Raw genomic sequence first — 24,373 nt, 5'->3', positions numbered from 1 at the left:
GAATGTGAGGTGCCTTGCTATCCATGGATGAAAGGCTGTGAGAGTGCAAAGTATTATTAGAAGTTACCATTTACTTCAGGCACTGCGTCCTACAGAGGTTGGTGCCCTTATACATGAAACCATGGTACGGCTCCCCATCTGTGTGAAAATGATGTGCTGTCTGTTCCCCAGATGACCTAGACATCAGGGCATGGGAGGTAGGATGAACAGCTAGGAGAATGAAGTATTCGTAGGTGAAGGTGCAGTATTCTGCTGTGTCTTGTGGAGGTGCATTTGCAGTGGAGAAAGGAGCCAGGGAGTTCTTTTCCCCCCACAATGCCCCTGCATAGGGATGGGGCAAAATGCCGTTGCTATTGTCCTGATGGCAAGGTGGCTGGTTGAGCTGGTGCTACTTCATGGCCTCAAGGGGATATGGCCAGCAGGGGGCTCCTCAGAGCTCTCCCTCCGTGCCACTTCTTGGAGGCAAACGCCGCAGGGAGTGCCTTTCCGCAGCGAATGTAAGGAATGCTGCCCTCTTCAGTCCCCGCATGGGCGCTGTGTGCCCTGCAGGGTGCTTCGGGGGTAATCGGGGTGGCTTTATGGACTGCGACTGGACCACCTCAGAATGATGAACTGGCTGGGAAGCCAGCACGCTTTACTGAGCCTGTTTTGCTGCTGGTATATTTGCATGTGTTGGAGAACCTAAGTCCTAGTGAGCTACAGCTCTGCAGGCCCTGTCTGACTCCCAGCGCCCCACAGAACTCAGCACCACATGGAAAGCTGATGACCGGTGAGGCGTTGCTAACGTTTCAGTAAGGGGCTCCCTCAGTAAACATCCACCTCAGTCGGAGACACATACCCTGTGTGCCACGCTCTTCCCCACACCTCCCGGCCCTGCGGCCCTTGATCCACCTTGTTACTCCGCTGTGCCGCTGTGTGCTTCCCTACCTAGCAGCAGGTCTTTGGCAGCAGAAAGGGTGGCAGACAGGTTGTCTTATGGTCTCTTCTGTCAGCAGTGAGGATAGCAGGCCATCTTCTGCTCTTTTGGCTGGTTGGATGGTGAGCAGGTCCTCTTTGGTAATGGGCCTGGATTGGGTCTCCTTGTCTTGACAGTAGCTCTCTCCTAATTGCTGGAGGCTAACATGAGGGGCAGAGAGCAGGGCAGCTGGTTGAGCAGTGACTCTCTCCCGGCTGGTGGGTGTGGGTAATAATGGCTCCTGGCTGGGTACGCAGCCATGGTGGGAGAGGTAGGCTGTGGTGGGTACTAGACTCCCACTCGGTGCAGTAAAAGCTTTGCCCCATCTTGCCATCAATGCCATCAATTAGGGGCTACTTGGTAGAGGCCAATTTATATGCTCCGGGATGGCATCACTGATTAAGCCAATGGGAGCCACGTGGTGAAAAGCCCCTTGCGCGGCATTTGAAAACCTGATTTTCCTCAGCAGCTACATGCGTGCAGCCGTGTGAGCGTGGTTTTAACTTCAGCGGGGCGGTGGGCGGGGAACCGTGAGCAAAATCTGGCCCGTTAGAAAGTAGTGTCTAGACTGATTTGGAAGGTGCGGGGCGTGTGTTAACCTTTCCTGGGGGTTGATTTGCCTGCACATTGTGTCGTTGCAGAGTAGATTGTGAGCCGGTTTTCTTTTGTCAGTGATTCCTGAGTTTTACGGATCTTCCTCTTCAATTAGTACGTGACAGATGGCGGTTTGCTGTGGTATTTTTGACAGAACCAGCCGATGGTGCTTGTTGGCTTTCCCAGCATTGATGAAGTATATCTTTAATATCCAAAATCATTTTTTCTAATTTATCTAATTGCTAATCTTTGCCTGCTAATGAAAATCTGGTTTTAACTTGCTATAATTAGGCTTTCAGCCTCAAGACTGTAAATTCTTTTTGAATGTTACTTGCAAGGGTTACAGATGTTATATAGCCTGGGGCACTGCAGCATGCGAACTGTAAACGCAGGTAGAGCCAGCTATAGCAGGATCTGCTATCAGGCAGGCAGTGTTTGCAGCATTCAGAGCTACTGAGACCGTGTCATCAATATTTTACCATATCTTTTGTGCTCCGTAGCGTGGTAAAGAGAATGGTTGAGATACTTTGGAATAAAATAGCAGCCGTTGAATTTCTGATCACTTCTGAGTTAAATAGCAATAATTGTTCTCATATTCTTTTTTTTTTTTAATGGCTATATAAGACTTCTCCTTACTGCATTAGGACCCCGATCCTGTGCGGATTTATTCAGCTGTGTAGCCCCAGTGACTTCAGTGGGGTTAGCTGTGTGTGTGGGAAGTTAAGCAAGTGTGTACGTTTTTGCAGGATTGGGGCTTAGTTGAGCCACTGTGCATCTTGTTTGGTGCCTATTTGTGCCTGTGTTTACTGCAAGTGGATGCGTAGCTCAGGTAACTGCTGTTGCAAATGGCTCATTACAGTAATTGTATGCAACGACAATTGTGCGTGCAAACAGGCCCACAATTGTGGGTGCCAAACTTGTGTAATAATCCCATTCTCATTGTAGGTAAGAGAGGGATCTGCTTAATAAAATCCATGCCTTTATCGGGTGTCCATCACTGTCGTATGTGTGTGTGCATTACGTAGGGTGAAGCAGCCCAGAGTTTTAAAGCTCTATGGCCAGACTACGATCCCACTTATACTGGTGTAAATCCAGATAAGGCTATTGACACCAAGTTGCTCTTTGTGAATTCAGTGTAACTAAAATCAAAACATGGTTCTTTGGGAGACTCCCCAAGCTCCTCCCACCATGAGTTCCTGCCTGGCATCCCAAAGGTCACTTCCATGCCACCCTGTCTCTCTCTTCTGCTGCTGTCACAGAACCCTCGTGAGCCATAGATTCTAGGACTGGAAGGGACCTCGAGAGGTCATCGAGTCCAGTCCCCTGCCCGCATGGCAGGACCAAATACTGTCTAGACCATCCCTGATAGACATTTATCTAACCTACTCTTAAATATCTCCAGAGATGGAGATTCCACAACCTCCCTAGGCAATTTATTCCAGTGTTTAACCACCCTGACAGTTAGGAACTTTTTCCTAATGTCGAACCTAGACCTCCCTTGCTGCAGTTTAAGCCCATTGCTTTTTGTTCTATCCTTAGAGGCTAAGGTGAACAAGTTTTCTCCCTCCTTCTTATGACACCCTTTTAGATACCTGAAAACTATCATGTCCCCTCTCAGTCTTCTCTTTTCCAAACTAAACAAACCCAATTCTTTCAGCCTTCCTTCATAGGTCATGTTCTCAAGACCTTTAATCATTTTGCTTCCAACTTGGTAGAAAAATTCTCTCTCCGCCCCAGACCTCACCTACTGATTTGGAGGCTGATGTTCCCATTTGTTTGTGGATTTTAAGGAGTTCATAATGCAAACTCAGTTGCAGCCTTAACTGTGGAGTTCCTTCTGCCTCCCCACAATAAGGATGCTGTATACGTTGGATGCCAATGCAGATTAGACGTACACCCTTTAAGGAGTGAAGGGAGATCCTAATCAAGGAGCTGAGGTAGTTTCCCTGCTGGACATAAGGCTGGAGCACAGATCCGGCCAGACCGCAGCTTTGAGCTCTGAAGACCTTTGCCAGATACAGACAAACAGGTCGGGCGGGTTAAGGAAACCTGTTTGTATCCAATTGCCCAGAAGAGTCTAATGTAATTTTATTTCACACCTGTGTTGTTCTAAGCACAGACCTTTGGATTGAAACTCTGACAGAGCCCATCATCCTACGCGTTCACGAACCCGCATAGTCCATGCCTGCCTGATGGCTGGAGGTTGGACTGTTTTAAAACTTGAGAGTCTTTTGGGGCTAAGACAGCACTGTGCCAGAAATAGAGTGTCAAGCACTACAACCTCCCTGAGAGGCTTGGGATTGTTCCACTTTACAAATGGGGAAACCGAAGCAGTGAAGACAAGTGATCTGACTCATGGCCACAAAGGAAGTCAGTCTCAGAGCTAGGGATGACGGCTCAGGAGTTCCTGGCTACCAGCCATGTGCTCAGGTCACTAGCCTACACCCTATTGTAAATAAGATAGGTCCCATATTCCAAGGAGTATTAATAAAAACATAATATTAAAATAGAGAGTTTAGGCCTTGAAAATAAGATGCCTGTGGAAATATGGGCAGCTTTCTGCCCTCCTCCTGCATGATGATAACCATGGCACACGTCCTGCTCACACCTGTTTGACAGGAGTGTCATTGAAGCATATGCCATGTGTGTGTTTATTTCTATGGTTCTTCAAGGGTCCCTGCCACAGCAGGTACCTGAACTACTGCACATGCATCTAGCCCAAACAAGCCTGGTGCAGGAGATTAAACGCAGGAAAGTGCCCCAAAAGTGAGGTGGTCAGCTTAGTAATACAGGTGCGTTTCAAGGAACAGAGTGGACCTAGTTCCAACCATAAGGTTGGGGTGGAAGCAGCCGCATGGCCAGGAGTGAGAGAAGATGGAGGCAGAGGAGGTGCAGGCAGAACTAACATCTAGGCAGTGGGTGTTGGTGCATTCTGAGCTTCCAGGGCACTGTGTGTGTGTTGTGTTCTTCACAAAGTTTAGTACCACCGTGGTTCAAAGTTTGAGCCTGGAGTACATGGCAGTAGAAACAGCTGCCTGCTTGTGTTAGCAGGCCTGCATCATGTGTTCCCTGCAGGCTAGGAAAAGAACTGCTCTCCTATTTAACACAGTACGTTTTTAACGTCCTGCGTAGATTTTCTCAATCGTGTGCAATTCATGGTAGGACGTTGCATAGATTGTCTAGATAGTATATCGTTTAAAATAACTAGCTTCTGCCTTGCACGCTGGGCAAAATGCATAGTCCTTTCTGGCAGGCGCATTGCCTTTGAAGCAATACTATTTTGCATGTGCATAGTATCATTCATGTGGTGGCCTCAAAGCACTTTCTAGACATCAGTAACTTCACAGGAGCCTTCTGAGGCAGGGAAGGCTTACAGATGACTAAACTAAGGCAAAGCATGGTTAATTAAGTGGCTGGCCCAAGCTGATACAGTGAGAGAAGGGGTAATAGGATGCAATGATCCCATTTCCCGGGCTCCTCTGACCACCAGACAAATATTCCCTCTTCAGAGCATAGCGTCCTCAGCTGGCGCAAGCAAGGAGTTATCTTCATGGTTTAATGTCTCTCTATTATAGCTTCCCACAGTGTTGCAGCAGCCTTCAAATAAAACACGGTTCTACTCCTTTCAAATTAAATACATTTAGAGCTGGCTTGGTTGTTCCAAAGAACGCTTGATCAATATCATAAAAATGTAATGAGTTACTGTGTCAGCCTGGCAGGTGTGTGGTGCAGCTGCTGTTTACAGATGGTGTGGGCTACAGTGAAGTTCAGAAAGGAAAGAAAACAATGGGAGAGGGAACCCTTTAAAAAGGATATGAATGAAGCCAGAGGGCCTGTGTATGTGAACAGAGAGTGTTAAGGCTCAAAAGCTAGCTCCTTATTAACTGCGTAGTTTGCTTTAAGTACCTGGACAGATGGACTTTGATCATCCTGAAAGGAAAGCTTTCTAAGAATGGGCATCATTCTCACAGCCTCGATTTGTACAAATCCTAAAATCCAGCCTGGGGTACAGTCAAAAGGGAAGAGGACTCAGCCGAAGATTCTGGGCTGCACAAAACCAACCAGCTAGGACAGAAATAGATTCAGCAGTGTTCTCTTAACTACGGATTCATATTCTCTCTCTCTCCCGCTGAGGAGTAAAGGCTCAATCCCGCGCGCCCTGCCCCCCGCACCACCACCGCCGTGCTCCCCTTCCTTCCCCCGCCTGACTTCACACATTCTCAGAAACCCTGTGTTGTAGCAACAATCCTGTTGGCAGAGGAATCTTTCAGCTCCTGTTCCTTGAATGCAGCAATGGCTCCAGAGCGATTTTGTATATATTCAGCTGGGTATGCATATAAAAATGAAGAGTAAAATGTTATTACAGGCAATCTACCCTCCAGTTCTGAGTGAGTTTTTAGATGCTACCTTAAAAGTGGAAGTCATACCTGCTTGGTATGGACGTCAGTCTGGTGTGTAAAGCCGTGTGAGATACGACAGGATAAAGGATTCTACTAGGTGGTATGGTTTTTAGGTTCAGTTTTGTATCTGCACTGCTCTGATACGGTCTATCTGAGAGCAGATGTCTGCCTGGTGTGGTTTAGGCAGGGTGAATTGGGTGCCAGGCCTTTATTTGTCCTAGTATTTGCCCAGGAAGGTGAATGTGGTGAGGAATGCAAACTGAGTCAGAGAGGGAAGCTGGCAATGTGACAGCCGCAATGGGAATGTGATCATTAAGTTGTTATGCTTTGACCTTTACCAAAAGGGTGGTGTTCTCATTTGTATATTTTTTTGTCTAGCCATTGACTTCCCTTAACCTTTAAGGCTCTGCAAGGGAGTGTACTCCCATAAGCGCCTAACGCTTAGCTGCCTGATCCAAGCACTCCCCCAGCCAAGATTTTCAAGAGTAACTGCTTTTGGGTGGCCAAGTTGAGACACCTTAAAATGGCCCGATTGTCAGAAAGCGCTGAGTACCCGCCCTCTGGCAGTGAGGCGCCTTTGAGGTGTCTTGAGTGGGAAACCCAAAAATGCTAGTCACTTCTGAAAATCTGGGCCTCCATCACTGTCAGTCGCTGAGCCTACCCCCAACCCTGACTCCTAAGCATGAGTCGCAACTCAAACTCCCTCCCAGCCATTGAATCTTCAGCTCTAGGGCCCTTCTCTCCACCAATCTCATCTGCTGTCCTTTCCCACAGCTGCCGGACACTCAACAAAATCCCTGATTCTTCTCCCCATCTCCCTAACTTTCCCACAAGTGGTTGTGCTGCTGCTTGTCCTTGGCTACGCTGAGCCAAGATGGGAGAGGCATTCTCTTTCGTGCAGGGTTGGTGTAGCCGTTGGTTACACTAGCTGTTAGTGAGTTCAGCTGCCCCCATGGACAGCGAGGAGTAGCTTTTGTCCTGTAAACAGACTTAACATTTAAGTGAATAAAGTGTTGCTGGAGAGGAAGGCATGGTGTTAGCGAGGAACTGCTGAGTTCCAAACCTGGCTCTGACAAAGATTCCCTATCCTTAGTGTCATAGGTGGTGGGTATAATAAGCCAGGGGAGGCTAAGCCTCCACTGGCACAGCCGATGCCACCTGCTGCTGGATACCTGGGCTGTGGTGGCCCTGCCTGCCCTCTGCCTCTTCCCATCCCTGCTCCACCCCTTCCCCAAGGCCCCCACCACCTGCCGCTGCCTGGTGAGTCCCTCCTCTTCTCCACTCCACTCCCCCCTCCGGAGGTCCCTGTGGCCGGCCGCGACCCTCCTCTTCTCCACTCCACTCCCACAAGGCCCCCCCTGCCTGCCACTTGCCATATCCCTCCTCTCCTCGGCTCCCCTCACCCACGAGGCCACCCATACTTTTGTGTATGTGGCTTTAAGTGGTCACTTAAGTTGTATCTCAGAGAGTGTTGTGAAGATTGATTGGTTAGTGTTTGCACAATGCTTTGAAGGTAAAAAGTGCCTTTCAACTTATTGGCAATGTGGTCCAGTGGGTAGGGCACTGACCTGGGGGGCAGAAGCTGTAGGTTCTAGTCCCACCTCTAACTCTAGGGAACTCTTTCTCTTACCACTATTGGTCTGACTCTTGTATTTAGGTTGTAAACTGTTTGGGTCAAGGATGGTTTCTTAGTATGTGTTTGTATAGTGCCCAGCACGACAGGGTTGTAAGCTCATTTGGGACGGCAAGGCCCTACAGTAATACAAGCCCCTAGTGCTAAATAGCCTTCATTATCAGGGATTGTTGTTTAAAATAGATTTTTTTTCTCCAGTTATTGTCCTGTAGCATAGCTGATCTTTAGGAGGCTGGCAGGTGGGAAAGGCACAAGAGTGGGCAGGCTGGCACTCGCTAACAGTACAGCTTCTGGTGAACCATGCGCTTTTCAGATAACAGATATTTCTCTTGGAGGCAGGGCCGGCCTTAGGGGTGGGCCTCCCGGGTAACTGCCCAGAGGCGCCATGGTCAAGGGGGTGTCATATGGCAGTGCAGAGGCACTGCCGGCGTAGTTAGAAACTGCTCCTGGCTGGCAGGGGAGCACCACGTGGGTGGGGGGTGCCCAGCTTTCTCTCTACCTCCTCCTGGTGGAGAAACATGGGGGGGGGTCAAGTGATGACATACAGATGCTGCTCACCCCTCGCCCCCAACATTTCTCCATGCTCCCCCAGGGAGCGAGGAGCAACACTACGTGCTCCATGCATCCAGGTCAGTTTCCCCATATGGGCGCCGAAGTGGTGCAGGGATTGGGGTAATGGGGACACAGTGCAGGAGTTGGGGGTGGCAGATTGAGGATCCCATAGGAGGCTGGGGCAATGGGGGGGGGGTCACCGTGCCCACAGGGGCCAAAGGCGCCAAAATACAAGTTTGCCCAGGCTGCCATTTTCCCTAAGGTCGGCCCTGCTTGGAGGAAAAGAACAATCTAAATGTCAGTGGGAATAGAGCTGTGCAAATCACCAGTTTTTGGTTTGTGGCTGAATCAGGGTGGGGGAGAGGAGTTTCAGTTTGATCCAAAATATATATACATATTTTTAAATTTTCTGGCAAAACTAGGAAGTTTAACATTTTTTTTGTTTTGGGTCACGTGAAAAGTTTCATTTGGTTCTGAAGTTTTTAAACTTTTTTTGATTTAAGCGGAAGTAAAATTCAAAACGAAAAGTTGTTTTGAAGAAAAAAATCAAAACCTTTAATTTAGAACATGTTGTAGCAAAATGTTTCAGATTTTCAGAATTCTTTTTTCTCCCTTTTTTTTTTTTTTTTTGACCAAAACAATTTGGTGAATTTGACACGAATTCACCAGAATGTTTTGGTTGCCCAAATATGCATTTTCAGTGAAAAAAGTTCTCAAGAAAATTTGCACAGCTCAAAGTGGGAAGGAGCGAGTTGCTTCATCCACTGTAACCTGTCTCTACTCTTGTAAGAATGCAAACTGATAAATTAATGCCTTCCTATTAAACATTGACTTGGAAAGACGTTGTTGTTTTTTTTAAATAAGTGCTTTCATTACCACCTTAAGGTTAACTCCCCATTGCTAAACAGTGTTCTCTGAGAGCTATTAATAAACCACCCTTTCTGCCCCTATTCCTAAATGCAGGCAAACAAAGGGTGCATTTATTGTAAATCTTTTGTTGCTTTCTATTTTATTGTCGCAGTAGTTTATTCTGTGGGCCAGTTTTTCACACAATGTCCTTTGCAGGGGCGGCTCCAGGCACCAGCGCAGCAAGCGCATGCCTGGGGCGGCAAGCCGCGGGGGGCGGCCTGCCAGTTGCTGTGAGGGCGGCAGTCAGGCTGCCTTCAGCGGCATGCCTGCGGGAGGTCCCCCGGTCCCGCGGTTTCGGCAGCAATTCAGTGGCGGGAACACCGAAGGCGTGGGACCGACGGACCTCCCGCAGGCATGCCGCCGAAACCGTGTTACCAGCAGCCCTCTCGCAGGCATGCCGCTGAATCTGCATTACCAGCGGACCTCCCGCAGGCATGCCGCCGAAAGCCTCCTGACTGCTGTGCTTGGGGCGACAAAATACATAGAGCCGCCCCTGGTCCTTTGGCTATGTCTTTACTGCGAAAAAGGCAATCCCTAGGTGTGGGGTATAGGGTTGACCCTGTCTAGCTACAGTGAGGTAAAAATGACCTGTGCTTTGTCTCCATTAGACTTTTATAGCAAATTAGCTATCTTGATGGGAAAATGCATCTTTTTGACAGTGAAGACAGCCTGTAACTGTGAGTGCACACACAAGTCCTGCATTTGTGTTTACTGATGTCATTAGGCAGGCAAACGCTGCATTCATTTATCTGCATGTGCCTTGCCTAACAAGGGGTCCTGTTAGGCAAGGGTCCTGTGGGGTCCTGATCCCTGTACACGTGGATCTGACTGTACTATCAAGGCCTTTGACTGTAAACTCTTTGGGAAAGGGACAGAGTCTTTTTACAGTCGCTCACGTTTATATAAAGTGATCCTGGGAGACAAGAGTGCAAAGCAACAACGCCCTTCTGCCATGTACATTGGCCAAAGCGGACGGTCTTTACACAAAAGAATAAATGGACACAAATCAGACATCAAGAATTATAACATTCAAAAACCAGTAGGAGAGCACTTCAATCTCCCTGGACACTCAGTAACAGACTTAAAAGTGGCCATTCTTCAACAAAAAAAACTTCAAAAACAGACTCCAACGAGAAACTGCAGAACTGGAATTAATTTGCAAACTGGACACCATCAGATTAGGCCTGACTAAAGACTGGGAGTGGCAGGGTCACTACAAAAAGTAATTTTCCCTCTGTTGATACTCACCCCTTCTTGTCAACTGTTGGGAATGGGCCACATCCATCCTCGTTAGCACTGCAAAAAGTAAGTTTCCCTCTGTTGATATTCACCCCTTCTTGCCAACTGTTGGGAATAGGCTACGTTCACCCTGTTTGAATTGGCCTCATTAGCACTGATCCCCCACTTGGTAAGGTAACTTCCATCTTTTCATGTGCTGTCATATATATACCTGTCTACTGTATTTTTCACTCCATGCATCTGATGAAGTGGGTTTTAGCCCATGAAAGTTTATGCCCAAATAAATTTGTTAGTCTCTCCTCGTTATTTTTGCTGATACAGACTAACAATTCTACCCCTCTGAAACCCATTGCTTGTAATGTACTTCTGGGTGAAAAGACTAATGGGGAACAAAATACAAGTTGGGGAACAAATGATAAAGAGAACAAGAATGGAGTGCAAGCTGGTAAAGAAAATGGCCAAAAGAGCGGTGGCAAAAACTAAGGGTCAGGCATTGAAAGTCTTATGTGCCAGACCACTTAAGAAGGAGGGGGAGAAAGGAGTATATAGATTAGCTAAGATTAGGCAAAGACGCACAGAGGATTTGGAAGCTGTGAATCTTATGACAGAGTGCCTAGAGAATTGTTCAGGTGATGCCTGGGGTCATGCCGTCTGCCGGAGACATACATTGAGACTATCACGGACGTGTACGAGGGTAGCACAACAGTAGTGAGAAGCAGCTGCTGCTGCAGTGAGTCATTCGCTGCCAGGCCATTCCTATTTGTGATTAGAAAGGACATATTGATGCAGGAGATTAGGAGATCATCTCCGTAGAGCACGCTTTGCGCCCAGGACATTATGTTGTGCTGTGAAGAGAAATATGAACTGGAAAAGGACCTAGAACTATGGAAGGCTGCATTAAAGGGAAATGGCTTATGAATCAGCTGACAAAAGGCTGAATTCCCGCAATGCTTCATTGAGAGGGACAACGAGAAGTAGGTAAAATAGGCTGGCATCGAGTTAAAGTCTATGCAACAATTTAAATACCTCAGTTCAGGGTTGAGGCACGATGGGAATGTGGATGCGGACGTTAGGAGCCGCATGAAGAGCATTTGGTGTAAATGGAGGGAGCTGATGGGAATTCTCTGTGGTAAGAATATGCCAAGTAAACTAAAGACCAAAGTATATAAGCTCATGACTAGGCCAGCCATAATGTATGGGTCAGAATGATCGCCAATGAGGAAGCGAGAACAACCGTTACTTCAGACTGCCAAACTGAGAATGCTAAAGTGGACGCTGGGTAAGACGAAAGCTACCCAATGAAATGGTACGAGCCATGATGCAGCTATCCCCTGTCACAGAAAAGCTGAGGGCATATCGACTGACATGGCTGGGTCATGTGAGACAAGATGTGGGGTGTGTTGGCCAGAGAGTACAAGAGCTAGTAGTCAAGGGACAAAGACCATGAGGAAGACCTAGAAAATGGTGGTTTGAAATGGTGAAGGATGACATGAGGAAGGTTGGCCTCAGGTTGGACGACACAGTTGGCAAGAATGCTTGGAGATGAAGAACAAGAGCTGCTGACCTTGATTGATGGGACAAAGTGAAGGCAAAGAAGAAGAAAGGCAATCTGGCACCACTGTCATTAAGTACATCAGGGTAGCTGAGAGGGCTAGTTGAGTTGAGCTAAAGGAAGTTGATTAACGACTCCTGGGGAAATTCTGCACCATTGCAGTGCAGCAGAAAAATGCTGACTCCCCCACCCCCACAGATTCCCTTTGCTTCCTTGCAGAAAATGGTTTCTGTGGGGGTGGGGAAGCAAAGAGAAGCTACACCAGTGTTCACTCACCCCTCCCCAGCAGCTCAGATGTGTCTGTTCGGGCAGTCAGGGGAGAGGTAAATCAATGGGGGGAGAAGGGGATCTGGGCTGCCCTGACTGCCCAGGGATGTTAGTCTTGGCTGGGTGGGGTGGTGGTGGGGGGAGGAGCAGGAGGAGGATGGAGATGGAGTTCCCCCTCCCCCTTCCCTTCCTGCACAGAGCAGCTGGGGCTGGGTCAGATCAATCCCCAGAAACGTCCTCTGGCTGCAGGAAGCTCTGCACTGCAGGAGGGGCTTGGTAGGGAGAGTTCTGAGTGTGGGGGGGGATGAAGCTCAGCGGGGGGGTTGGGTGTAGGGGGATCTGGATGCAAGGGGGTATGGTGGACGGGGGAGCAGCTCCCTGTAAGTAACCCGTCCCACACCCGCACACCTGGAACTCCCCCACCGAGCCCCCCACTAAGCCTCCCTAACCCCCACCCCACTGAGCCTCACCCCATGCATCAGGAGCCCCCCACCCCACTGAGCCCCAACCACCTTCACCTGGGCTCTCCTGCACCCAGAACCCTGCACCAAGCCCCTGTGCACCTAGATGCCTCCCCCGCACCCAGACTCTCCATCGAGCTGCCCGCACCCAGATTGCGCCAGCCAGGACCCTGGTACTCTTGAGGGAATTCTGCACCAAAAAAATAAAAATTTTCAACTTTTGCATATTTTACTTGTCAAAATAACACAGAAACACAAAAACAATATAATCACACCATTTTCAATTCTTTTGGTAAGTCATTTCAAAATACTGGTTAGCAAATAACTGAAAATGGTGTGATTGTGTTGTGTTATTTTGACAAATAAAATATGCAGAATTTAAAAATATTGTGCGCAGAATTCCCTCAGAAGAAAAATTAACTCCGTAGAGTAAGCAACAGGAATAGGGCTAAATCTGGGTCTCATTGAAATAAGTAGTTTTACGACTGACATTTAAGTGAATGGGAGTGAATATAGCAAGGTATGCAACTGAATGCTGGGGAAACACTCAAATAAAAAAACATAAGCAATGGTTGCGGCCAGAAAAGGGATTAGAGTCCGAAATGATCACAGTGTGCCAAGGAGGTAGTGGAATGCGACAAAATGTCAGGACTTCAGGCAGCCAAGAGACTAATCCCTGAAATCAGAGTTTTATCCGAGTTAAGCTTAACTGTCAAAGCACGCAAAGACTTCATGGCATATAGGTGTGTTTAAAATGATCATATTTACACGATCAAGGACATACATTATATAGTAATATTTGTTGCCAGCACCTTCAATCAGTGTAAATGGAGTGTTTTTATTTTGAAGCTATCACAAATTATACGTTGTGGGATAATATTCTAATGGACACAAACCCTTGTTCATTCTCTCTCTCTCACGCTCTCTGTTATAAAATTCTGCTGAGGTGCAGAAAGGGCCCCCACGGGGTCATAGTACACTACAGATGGCTTATAGCAGTTTTTTTCTATTATTTAATTTTAGAAATCTAATCATTGTGCATCAGAACCCTAATCTTTCTAATGTGTTTTGTGCAAACAGCTTGGCTGACTGCAGAGTTTTATTTGCTTTGGGCGTACATTCATTTTTCCAGAATTAAGAAACATGATATTATAAAATGCCCTGTATGTTTCACAATATACCATTCTCTGACACGGCTGCTGCCAACAGAAACATGCAACCCACTGTGCTGGGAAGTACCAGGGGATGCTGCAGATGAGGGAACTATAACTGTAGCTTATTTAAAAAACAAACAAAAAACCATTCCGAATGTCCCCTACGTCCTGCTGAATACAGGCATTAGCACACCCTGACATGTCATCTTTAACATAATTAATACACCTGATAGTTACTGCTGTATTGTGGCATTTGATCCGCTTGATGAGTTAAGCAATGGCATATTGCATTCTTAGGTATGACCTTTTAAATATTTAGTTTAGTGGAGTAGTGATAAGCCTCCACTAATGCATTTTGTTGTTTTGTTCTTGCTATTTTTTCTAGAAACCACAGTTCCCATTTGTGCAAAGGACATCAGTGACGATTTGAGGAAAAAGTTTGCGTTTCTTTCTGGTGAGTGTGGTAAACTTTCCCCATGTTCTCTGTGTAAAGTAATTTAATTCTCTGTGTGAACCTATGCACTGTTTGGCAAAATGATACTATACACAGGAGAATATTCATCAGGTCATCACCGGTGCCACTAGCAATGTTGTTAATAAAACATTGTGGCAGTTTGAAAGACCAACTTAGGTTTCTTTCTCAAGCCATGCTACAAAATATTCCACTTTTCAAACATTTAGAGTACTAACAAGTATGGTGCTTTGAAATAGAATATATTTCTATGGGCTTGTGGCCAGTTTACAAGTATTAACCCTTTTCCCCCCCGACTTCTTTGCCGTCACATCCTAAGTATGCTGATATGGAGATTAAGTGATACATCTGGTTAACTCTCCCCTCCCCCAGCATCTAATACTTTTGATAGTTCTAACTCTTATGTGGGAAATGTGCATTTGAAACCCAAGGTAGAATTTGGCCCATAATACTGAAATGTTTTAGGGGCCAGTTCCCAGGTCCTTTCCTCAGGAAGGATCAGATGAAAAACTAAGAAAGTTCCTGCCTGAAGAGAGGTACCACTGAAAATAGTACCCCTTATGTCCCATTTTCAAAAGTGATTTTAGGGTATGTCCACACTGGAAGAAGAGATCTGGGGCTGGCCAGGGTCAGCTTACTTGGGCTTATGGGGCTGCGTGTTTTGTTTTAAATTGGGGCTTTTACGGCTTGGCGTGGTTTCTGGACAAACTGTTCAGACAAGCACTGTTCTTTTACTTGTAGGTGGCCGAGGGAAAGACAACGGTTGGATCATCACGTTTCCTGAAAACTCCCATTTCCATGAAGCATCAGAGGAGGTTCTAACGAAAGTCTTAACATACTTAACTTCGGTCCCAAGGTACGGTGCTGCCTTCCGGCTTTCATGCTTCGTTGGCAGAGGCTCCCATCTGATCTGGTGTCGGACATGTGAGCTGCGGTACAATTGTCTCATTGTGAATGAAGCTAGTTAGAGAAGGAGGAAATTACCTGCAAAGCCTCATGATGTTGAGCCAGAGTGTTACATTGGTATTTCTTACACCAATAACTACAAATATAAATATAAATATAAATATAAATTAACTAAAAAGTCAATTTTTGTCCCTATTGGCTGCTGGTTTCATAAACCTACCCGATGACCATAATAATTAAAGGAATCACTTGGCTTAACCTTAGATGGGCGTCAGCACTCAAAAATGATATGCCACCGGCAAATAATCTGGGATATATTTTGCACGTGCAAGTGGAGAGTATGTTAATTTGGAAAAAGAGAGCGAGACCTTGAGAAGTAAAATAACTAAAGGAACGAGAGCCATTTGGTTGAATACCTTCCTAGATCATTATGCTTGCTCTCCTGGTGCTGTACTACGTTTTCCAGTACTGTTTTTCTATAGCAACGTTTACTCGCTGACAGTCTACCAGTCCCACAAGGTAGTTATGCTAGGATTAATGGATCTGAACAATTTCTTCTTCCTGAGCCTGGTGGATTGAAGTTACCTGGAATGCTTAATCTCTTTTTAACTCTCTCTCACCTAGTTCGGCAAATTGCTTGCTACAGAGTGAGCAGGGTGAAGACTGCTAGGTGGCCATCAACCGCTGTCCTGGAAAAGTGCCATGTGTTTTCTCACAAACTCAAGGACAAAGAGTTGCTGGGTTCTTGTGCCCTATTTAATTCTTGAGTGACTTGCATTCTACATCTACCCTCATCACAGTTGTGCTGATAGAGCAAAACTCCCAGTGCAGCTAGGTTGTATACAGTGTTGTTATAGTTGTGTGGGTCCCGGGATATTAGGTGGCACTCCCAGTGTGGTGCCAGCTGGCCACCAGTTCCTCTAAGAGAGGGCTTGTGTCAGCACAGCCTTTCTAGTAGAGTTGGGCATGTGCAAACAGACCTTGCAGTCTCTGGTTGTGAACCAGCCGCTGCAAGTTCATTGGAGGCTCCATTTCCATCTCTAGTCATTTCTCTTCTGCTATTTCCCTTACTTGCCGCTTCTTCCTGCTTTACTTCCCCACCTGACTCCTCTTCTCTCCTCATTGCCTTTCCTTCATATCCTTTCACCTCCTGTTCCCTTTTCCTGTTTTTCTTCCTCCTCTCTCTCTCAAACTTTGCTCAGATTTTTCTGTCTTCACTTCACACACTGCCAGGCAGCTTCATATCAGGCGATGGTTGAAACTTGGCATTCATGGAAACCATGTCACAGCAAGATGTTTTTTCTGGGTCTGTTGAAAGTAGGAGTAATGCTTCTCTGGTCGGTAGGGGGTGTGACATGTGACTATATGAGACCACTACTCAACCTTGTTGATTTCCACAGAATTTTATACCGAATGCAACATCTGCTGTTCTATACTATTATTGCAAATACATACAATGTTATAAAATTACATTTAATATTATGTATTTTTGACCTATTCCATGTGAAGCCCTGTTGAGGGCTATAAGACTGATGATGATTCAAACATAAAGTTGGCACTTTATTTGCAGTGAGTCACACTACCTGCTTCTCTTCTCTTCCTACGGTTCTGAGAGCCTCTTTTGATTTTTAACTTTAGTAATAGGATGCTTTGTATCCCGAGGGAATCTAAAACGTTGTGATTAGGGCTGTCAAGCGATTAAAAAAATTAATCGTGATTAATCGCACTGTTAAACCATAATAGAATACCATTTATTTAAATATTTTTGGATGTTTTCTACATTTTCAAATATATTGATTTCAGTTACAACACAGAATACAAAGTGTACAGTGCTCACTTTATATTTATTTTTTATTACAAATATTTGCACTGAAAAAAAACAGAAGAAATAGTATTTTCAATTCCCCTAATATAAGTGCTGTAGTGCAATCTCTTGATCATGAAAGTTGAACTCACAAATGTCGAATTATGTACAAAAAATAACTGCATTCAAAAATAAAGCAATGTAAAACTTTAGCGCCTATAAGTCCACTCAGTCCTACTTCAGCCGGTCACTCAGACAAACAAGTTTGGTTACATTTGCAGGAGATAATGCTGCCTGCTTCTTGTTTACAATGTCACCTGAAAATGAGAACAGGCGTTCGCATGGCACTGTTGTAAACAGCGTCACAAGATATTTACGTGCCAGATGCGCTAAAGATTCATATGTCCCTTCATGGTTTCCCTACCATTCCAGAGGACATGCTTTCATGCTGATGGCAAGTTCTGCTCAATAATGATCCAAAGCAGAGCAGACCGATGCATGTTCATTTTCATCATCTGAATCAGATGCCACCAGCAGAAGGTTGATTTTCTTTTTTGGTGGTTCGGGTTCTGTAGTTTCCGCATCAGAGTGCTGCTCTTTCAAGACTTCTGAAAGCATGTGCCTCATCCCTCTCAGATTTTGGACGGCACTTCAGATTCTTAAATTGTGTCGAGTGCTGTAGCTATTTTTAGAAATCTCACATTGGTAACTTCTTTGCATTTTGTCAAATCTGCAGTGACAATGTTCGTAAATCAAACATGCTGGGTCATCATCCGAGACTGCTATAATATGAAATATATGGCAGAATTCGGGTAAACATACAATTCCCCCCCAAGGAGTTCAGTCACAAATTTAATTAACGCACTAGTTTTTTAACGAACATCATCAGCATAGAAACATGTCCTCTGGAATGGTGGCTGAAGCATGAAGGGGCATACAAATGTTTAACATATCTGGCATGTAAATATCTTGCAATGCCCGCTACAAAAGTGCCATGTGAACACCTGTTCTCACTTTCAGGTGACATTGTAAACAAGAAGCAGGCAGCACCATCTCCTGTAAATGTCAACAAACTTGTTTGTCTTAGCGATTGGCTGAACAAGAAGTAGGACTGAGTGGACTTGTAGGCTCTAAAGTTTTACATTGTTTTGTTTTTGAGTGCAGTTATGTAACAAAAAAAATCTACATTTGTAAGTTACACTTTCATGATAGAGATTGCACTACAGTACTTGTATTGAGGTGAATTGAAAAATGCTTTTTCTTTTGTTTATCATTTTTACAGTGCAAATATTTGTAATAAAAATAATATAAAGTGAGCACTTTGTATTCTGTGTAGTAATAAAAATCAATATATTTGAAAATGTAGAAAAACATCCCAAAATATTTAATACATTTCAGTTGGTATTCTATTGTTTAATGGTGCAATTAATTGCAATTAATTTTTTTAATTGCAGTTAATTTTTTTGAGTATAAAGGTAACTAATATGACTCTGCTCTTTGCATACACGAAGGCTGCCCTCACTTAATAGCACTACATGAAGATGTGCTCACAGGAAAGACTTATCTGGATACACTAGTAATAAGGGGAGAGAGGAACGGATATAAAACGATAACCTTGCCAAATATTGACTGTCATGTGGTAGTAATAAATAATTATTCTTGGAATGAGTATACAGCTTCTTATGCCTTTGTTTCCCTAAATCGGGACTTTTTTTACACGTTGTTTGCATTAAGACCCTGTGTATTGCAAGCACGCACGTATTAGGGGCCTTGGTTACAAATGGGTTACCCTTTAACCTGACTATAAACATGATTGCAGCTTGTAATGTAGATGTAGCTTTAACCATGTATTATAACAAGACCAGGACTGTTAATGTATGTCTACGTAATTGTAGCACATACACAGGCATACCGATGTTAGCGTTAATCTAGCTAGCACAGGTAACAATATCAGTGTAGACATGGTGGCTTTAGGGACTCCAAGTGTGTTCTCTGGTTGCTAACCCATGCTGAAGTCCATGCCACCATATCTACGCTGCTATTGTTACCCATGCTAGCTAGATTAACGCTAATCCAGGTATGCCTACCCACTTTTCAAAACAGACGTACACTTAAAGAGTTGTAACCAGATTCCTTGATATGGTTGTACTTGTATCGTAGACAGGGACTCATCTGAACACATGTTATCCCCCAGTGTGTAGAACTAGAGTACTGCTCAGTTATCTATTAGGGTTGGGATTTTCTAAGGAATTTAAGGGAGTTCTTAGGCTCCTTTGCAAATTCCAGCTCCAAAGTAATGTGGATTTGTAAGGAACTTTCCAAACTGCACACACAGCCTGCTCAAGTGCAAATAAAATTCCCATTGAACAGGAGCAACTTTGCATGTTTCGAATGTCAAGCTTGCTGTTAAATAATAGTGAGATAGGTTGTTGAGTTTATTTCTGGAACCAACTGTAGAAAATAGTTTCAAATGGAATTTTAATGTTTACGAAAGGTGCCAGAGGTATTGTGTTGTGGGTATTTATGAGAACTTTGTGTGTTTGTTTTTTTTACTGGGACTGAAATGGCTTGCTCTCAAAATGTTACCTAGCTACTTGGTATTTTCTTGTCTTGGTAGTCAACATGAATCTGACACAAAATTTATCCTAATCCTGGATAGAAGATTGGATACATGGACGTCTGTCAAAATGACTCTCCAAAGGATAGCAGTAAGCCCTTCTTATTGTTAAATGTTTTGTTACGGTACTGAGTCATCATGTACATTGTTTCAGATTTTGAAAACATCTGTATCCCAGACCTGTTGAACTAGTCTCTCTTTCAAGGCATTTCTGTGACCCTTTTCACCATAGTAAATGCAGGTATTGTGATGTACCTAATTTGTATGCATATTTTAGCTGTTTGGACATCCAACTGATCATTTGCCTGTGCTCATGCAAATTAGTCACACAGCTGTGTACACATTTTTGTGCCCTGCGCTGGGCATTTGATGTTTAGACAATCCATCTCAGCATATATTCTATGTGTAGGTTCTGATTTTTAGTAGCAGATGATTATTTTACCCTTAATTGGGCAAAGTTTTATTTACTGCAAAATATCCTTCAAAATAGTCCCCCCACCATAATTTTTATATATAAAAAATCAGGGAAAAACTACTTTGAAGTTTACATGTGGTCGTTCCTGGGGCCGGTTTTGTTCAATATCTTCATTAATGATCTGGAGGATGGCGTGGACTGCACTCTCAGCAAGTTTGCAGATGACACTAAACTGGGAGGAGTGGTAGATACGCTGGAGGGTAGGGATAGGATACAGAGGGACCTAGACAAATTAGAGGATTGGGCCAAAAGAAATCTGATGAGGTTCAACAAGGACAAGTGCAGAGTCCTGCACTTAGGACAGAAGAATCCCATTCACTGTTACAGACTAGGGACTGAATGGCTAGGAAGCAGTTCTGCAGAAAAGGACCTAAGGGTTACAGTGGATGAGAAGCTGGATATGAGTCAGCAGTGTGCCCTTGTTGCCAAGAAGGCTAACGGCATTTTGGGCTGTATAAGTAGGAGCATTGCCAGCAGATCGAAGGACGTGATCGTTCCCCTCTATTCGGCATTGGTGAGGCCTCATCTGGAGTACTGTGTCCAGTTCTGGGCCCCACACTACAAGAAGAATGTGGAAAAATTGGAAAGAGTCCAGCGGAGGGCAACAAGAATGATTAGGGGGCTGGAGCACATGACTTATGAGGAGAGGCTAAGGGAACTGGGATTGTTTAGTCTGCAGAAGAGAAGAATGAGGGGGGATTTGATAGCTGCTTTCAACTACCTGAAAGGGAGTTCCAAAGAGGATGGATCTAGACTGTTCTCAGTGGTAGCAGATGACAGAACAAGGAGTAATGGTCTCGAGTTGCAGTGGGGGAGGTTTAGGTTGGATATTAGGAAAAACCTTTTCACTAGGAGGGTGGTGAAGCACTGGAACTGGTTACCTAGGGAGGTGTTGGAATCTCCTTCCTTAGAGCTTTTTAAGGTCAGGCTTGACAAAGCCCTGGCTGGGATGATTTAGTTGGGAATTGGTCCTGCTTTGAGCAGGGGGTTGGACTAGATGACCTCCTGAGGTCCCTTCCAACCCTGATATTCTATGATTCTATGATATGTGCGTGCCCATATATGTAATAGGGTTAACTGTAGACTGTATCCAAAATGGTACAGGGATTGGGACCCAGACTTCAGAGCAGACACAGCTCTTAGTCCTGCATGGATCAGCCTCAGAAACAACTACTGAGCATGCCTAGTAACTGCCACACTCTGTTCTGAATGTTTTTTGGTTCTTCTAGCTGACTTGCCCTGCCCTGCTCTCTGTGAGTGTGGGGAGATGTTATATCCAGCTAAGACCCATGCCTCCTTCCTGCTGCTTCTCCCCTTCTCCTCTGGAGAAACATAGTCCAATGCTGCCATATAAAGCATGTGGGTACAGATATATGTATATAAAATGTGTCTCTCTTAATTAACTAGAGCAGATGTACCATCAGATGCGGAACAAATCTCACAAGTAACACTTCCCTCCCCTCCCCCCGCTAGTCAACAGTACATGGTCTTTTGCAAAAATTAAAATGTAGTCTAAAAGTGCAACACTGGTGTATATAAAAAATCACTTTTATAATGAATGGAGGCTGTACTAAAAAGCAGGCAGTGAAAGGCCAGATCTAAACTGACCTTGCTACAGTGGAAGGTGAAAAGAAATGTTCTGAAAAGGTCACAATCATCACCGTCACTTCCTCCCGTAATACAGGGCAAGTCTACACCATTTCACTACATCCGTGTAGCTGCACCCTTCTGGTGAGGATGCACCATGTCCACGGGAGAGCGCTCTCCTGTCGGCGTAATTACTCTGCCTTGGTGAGAAGCAGAAGCTCAATCAGCGGAAGTGTGTCTCTGGCCAACATAGTGCTGATGTGGACAGCGCAAAACTTGCATTTCTGGATGGGGGGCTTTTCACACCCCTGAGCGACGGGGGGGGGCTTTTTCACACCCCTGAGTGACATAAGTTATATCGACTTAGGTGGTGGTGTACACCTGCCCGCAAAGAGACACTTCAGATGCTGAGTTGGATATGCAAACTCAGCTGATAGAGAATGAGGCAAAGAGAGTTTATCGAGAGGAGTGTATAACTTAGACCACTTTGTACCGAAATCTCGTTGGGCTAGCTGATGCCCGGTCAGGTCAGATCTTAAGTATTAACAAATGTTCGACCATTAACTATTGCTGAACATGGCATTAGGGACATTTTTGCTGATAGGCGTCTAGTGGCAGTAATGGTATTTTTTGATAGTTAAAATAAGTCATGACTATCAGAGCCTGGTCCTATTGCCTTTACACGGGCAATGCTTGCATTGATCCCAATGGGAGCTTTTTCTGGCCCTTGAATGGCATTTTCCATTCAAATAGCTTGAAACCATTTTTTTAGAATGAGAGCTCTGCTGGCCTGTCCTGATGTAGCTTTCACAAAAGTGCCTGCCCTTTACATTTCATTTTAAATGATACATGAGCATGTGATCTCATAAGATATGTGCTGTGCATTTCCTTCTGCATCCACAGACAGAGGTGACTCTCTCACTGTGTATCTGAGCACTTAAGGCAGTGCTGTGTGCAAACAATCCAGAGACACCCAATGCAACTAAGAATGAAAGACAGAAAAATCTGTGTACACAAAGTTGTAAGACTTGAGTTCTGCCTGTGAAAAGACAGTAGTAGGATCAGACCTTAAGATGCCATGTAACTGGGCCAGGGAACTAACTAGTTTTAAGATGGAGATTGATAAGTTTATGAATGTGATTATGTGACGGGGTTGCTTGTGATAGCAGGGGACTGATCTCAATGACCCTGGAGGTCCATTCCAGCCTTATGGTCTATGTTCCCATGTAATACCTTATTACCCTTTGCTTTGTGGGTGGGGTGGGGGCGGGGGAAGAAGAGGCAAGACAAGGAAGAATAGAGACTTGATTACTTTTCCAATGATCAGTCATAATATTAGACTTGACCAAAGTTTGGAGTCAGACATTTTCTGTTCTCTGATATGATGGAGTAAAATAACTACCACATAAGTTGAATTCAAAATGCACAGGGCCTGATTTTTCTGAAGTGCGCATGTGCAAAAATCTGGCTGCAATGGCAGATCTGACCAGGTATAGAGAGACGAGGCGGGTGACATAATATCTTTTATTGGGCTAACTTCTGTTGGCGCGGGAGGCAAGCTTTCGAGTTTACGTCGAGTTTTTCTTCAGGTATGTGCCTAACTGCAGACATGGGGTATGCAGCGCTGTTGGAGCCATGTTGGTCCCAAGGTATTAGAGAGACAAGGTGGGTGAGGCAATATCTTTTCTTGGACCAATTTCTGTGGGTGAGAGAGACAAGCTTCCCAGCCTATTAGGCAGAGCTCTGTGACCTAAAGAAGAATTCTGTGTAAGCTCCAAAGCTTGTGTCTCAGTAACACAAGTTGGTCCAATAAAAGATATCACCTCTTCTCCCCCCCCCCCCCCCCATTTGCAGATGTAAGTATCCGCCTGGTGACAGTATGCATGTGCAATGTGTGTGCATATTTGTACCATCCCGTTTAGAAAGTCAGGCCCTCCCTGTACGTCCCAGGCTTCAGGATTGGACAGGCTTGGCTTCTCTAGCTTTTTCTGTTGCATAATTGGGCATATCCTTTAAAAATACATATTGCAGGCCCCACTAATTCAAGACATACGGTATTTCCCCAGGTACAGGGATGGAGTTTTGCTTTCTTAAGGGTTCCCAACAGAGCGCCCAACTAAATGAACTACCCCTCACTCGAGGAAGATTGTTGGCATTCCACCTTAAAAAGAAAAAGGGAGCCCTTCTCGGAGGGAGCAGGCACGAGTCAATCGCCGGCCCCGCACGCCTGGTGCATGCCTGGTCCGCTCCAGCAGCCTGCACCGGCTGATCCCCCCTGGGTTGAACGGGGATGAGGCGCGGGGGCCCCTAGGGAATCAGTGCGGGGCGCTGGGGCCGGAGGCTGCTTGCAGGGCTGCGATGGGAGCCGCGTTGCGGGAAGCCGGCTGGCGACTGGGATTTTCCAGCCCCTCCTGAGAAGCGGCTCCTGCCAGGCGGGGAAGAAAGGCGATGGCCGAGGCGGACCCCGCCGGAGGCATGCCGAGGCTCCGGAGGAATGCGGTAAGGGCGCTCCGCCGGCAGTCCTGCAAACCGCACAGCCCAAGTTCAAGCGCAAGGCTGCTGCAGCACCGGGGGAGAGCCCTGCGTTTGCATGTGCTGCATGCGACCCACCGTCTGCCTCTTGCATGGACAGCCCGATTTCAGCCCCGCATCCCGGGGAGTATTTTTAGTAACGTCTCCTTTAGAGGGAGGCATCTCCGGAAATCTCTCGGCAGCATTGTCCTCCGTGCTTAGGTGACATTAAAACAAAATCGCTAGCCAAAGGGGTTAGGGGCTGCTTTCACCATAAACCCAACG

General features: G+C 45.5%; 1 protein-coding gene across 1 annotated transcript in view; it reads left to right on the top strand.

The window, feature by feature from the left end:
• Positions 1-24,373, top strand: part of MCF2 (MCF.2 cell line derived transforming sequence) — an 82,105-nt gene that overhangs the window by 5,924 nt on the left and 51,808 nt on the right. The window contains exons 2-4 of the mRNA XM_026652975.1: positions 14,102-14,170; positions 14,930-15,044; positions 19,516-19,606. Of these exons, the coding sequence (XP_026508760.1) occupies positions 14,102-14,170; positions 14,930-15,044; positions 19,516-19,606 (275 nt within the window). The remainder of the gene's footprint in view (positions 1-14,101; positions 14,171-14,929; positions 15,045-19,515; positions 19,607-24,373) is intronic.

The sequence above is a fragment of the Terrapene carolina genome, unplaced genomic scaffold, assembly GCF_002925995.2.
Source record: "Terrapene carolina triunguis isolate 2854851 unplaced genomic scaffold, T_m_triunguis-2.0 Scaffold131, whole genome shotgun sequence".
Lineage (NCBI taxonomy): Eukaryota > Metazoa > Chordata > Testudines > Emydidae > Terrapene > Terrapene triunguis.
The sequence above is the reverse complement of the archived record's forward strand: the minus strand, read 5'-3'. Positions and strand labels throughout refer to the sequence as shown.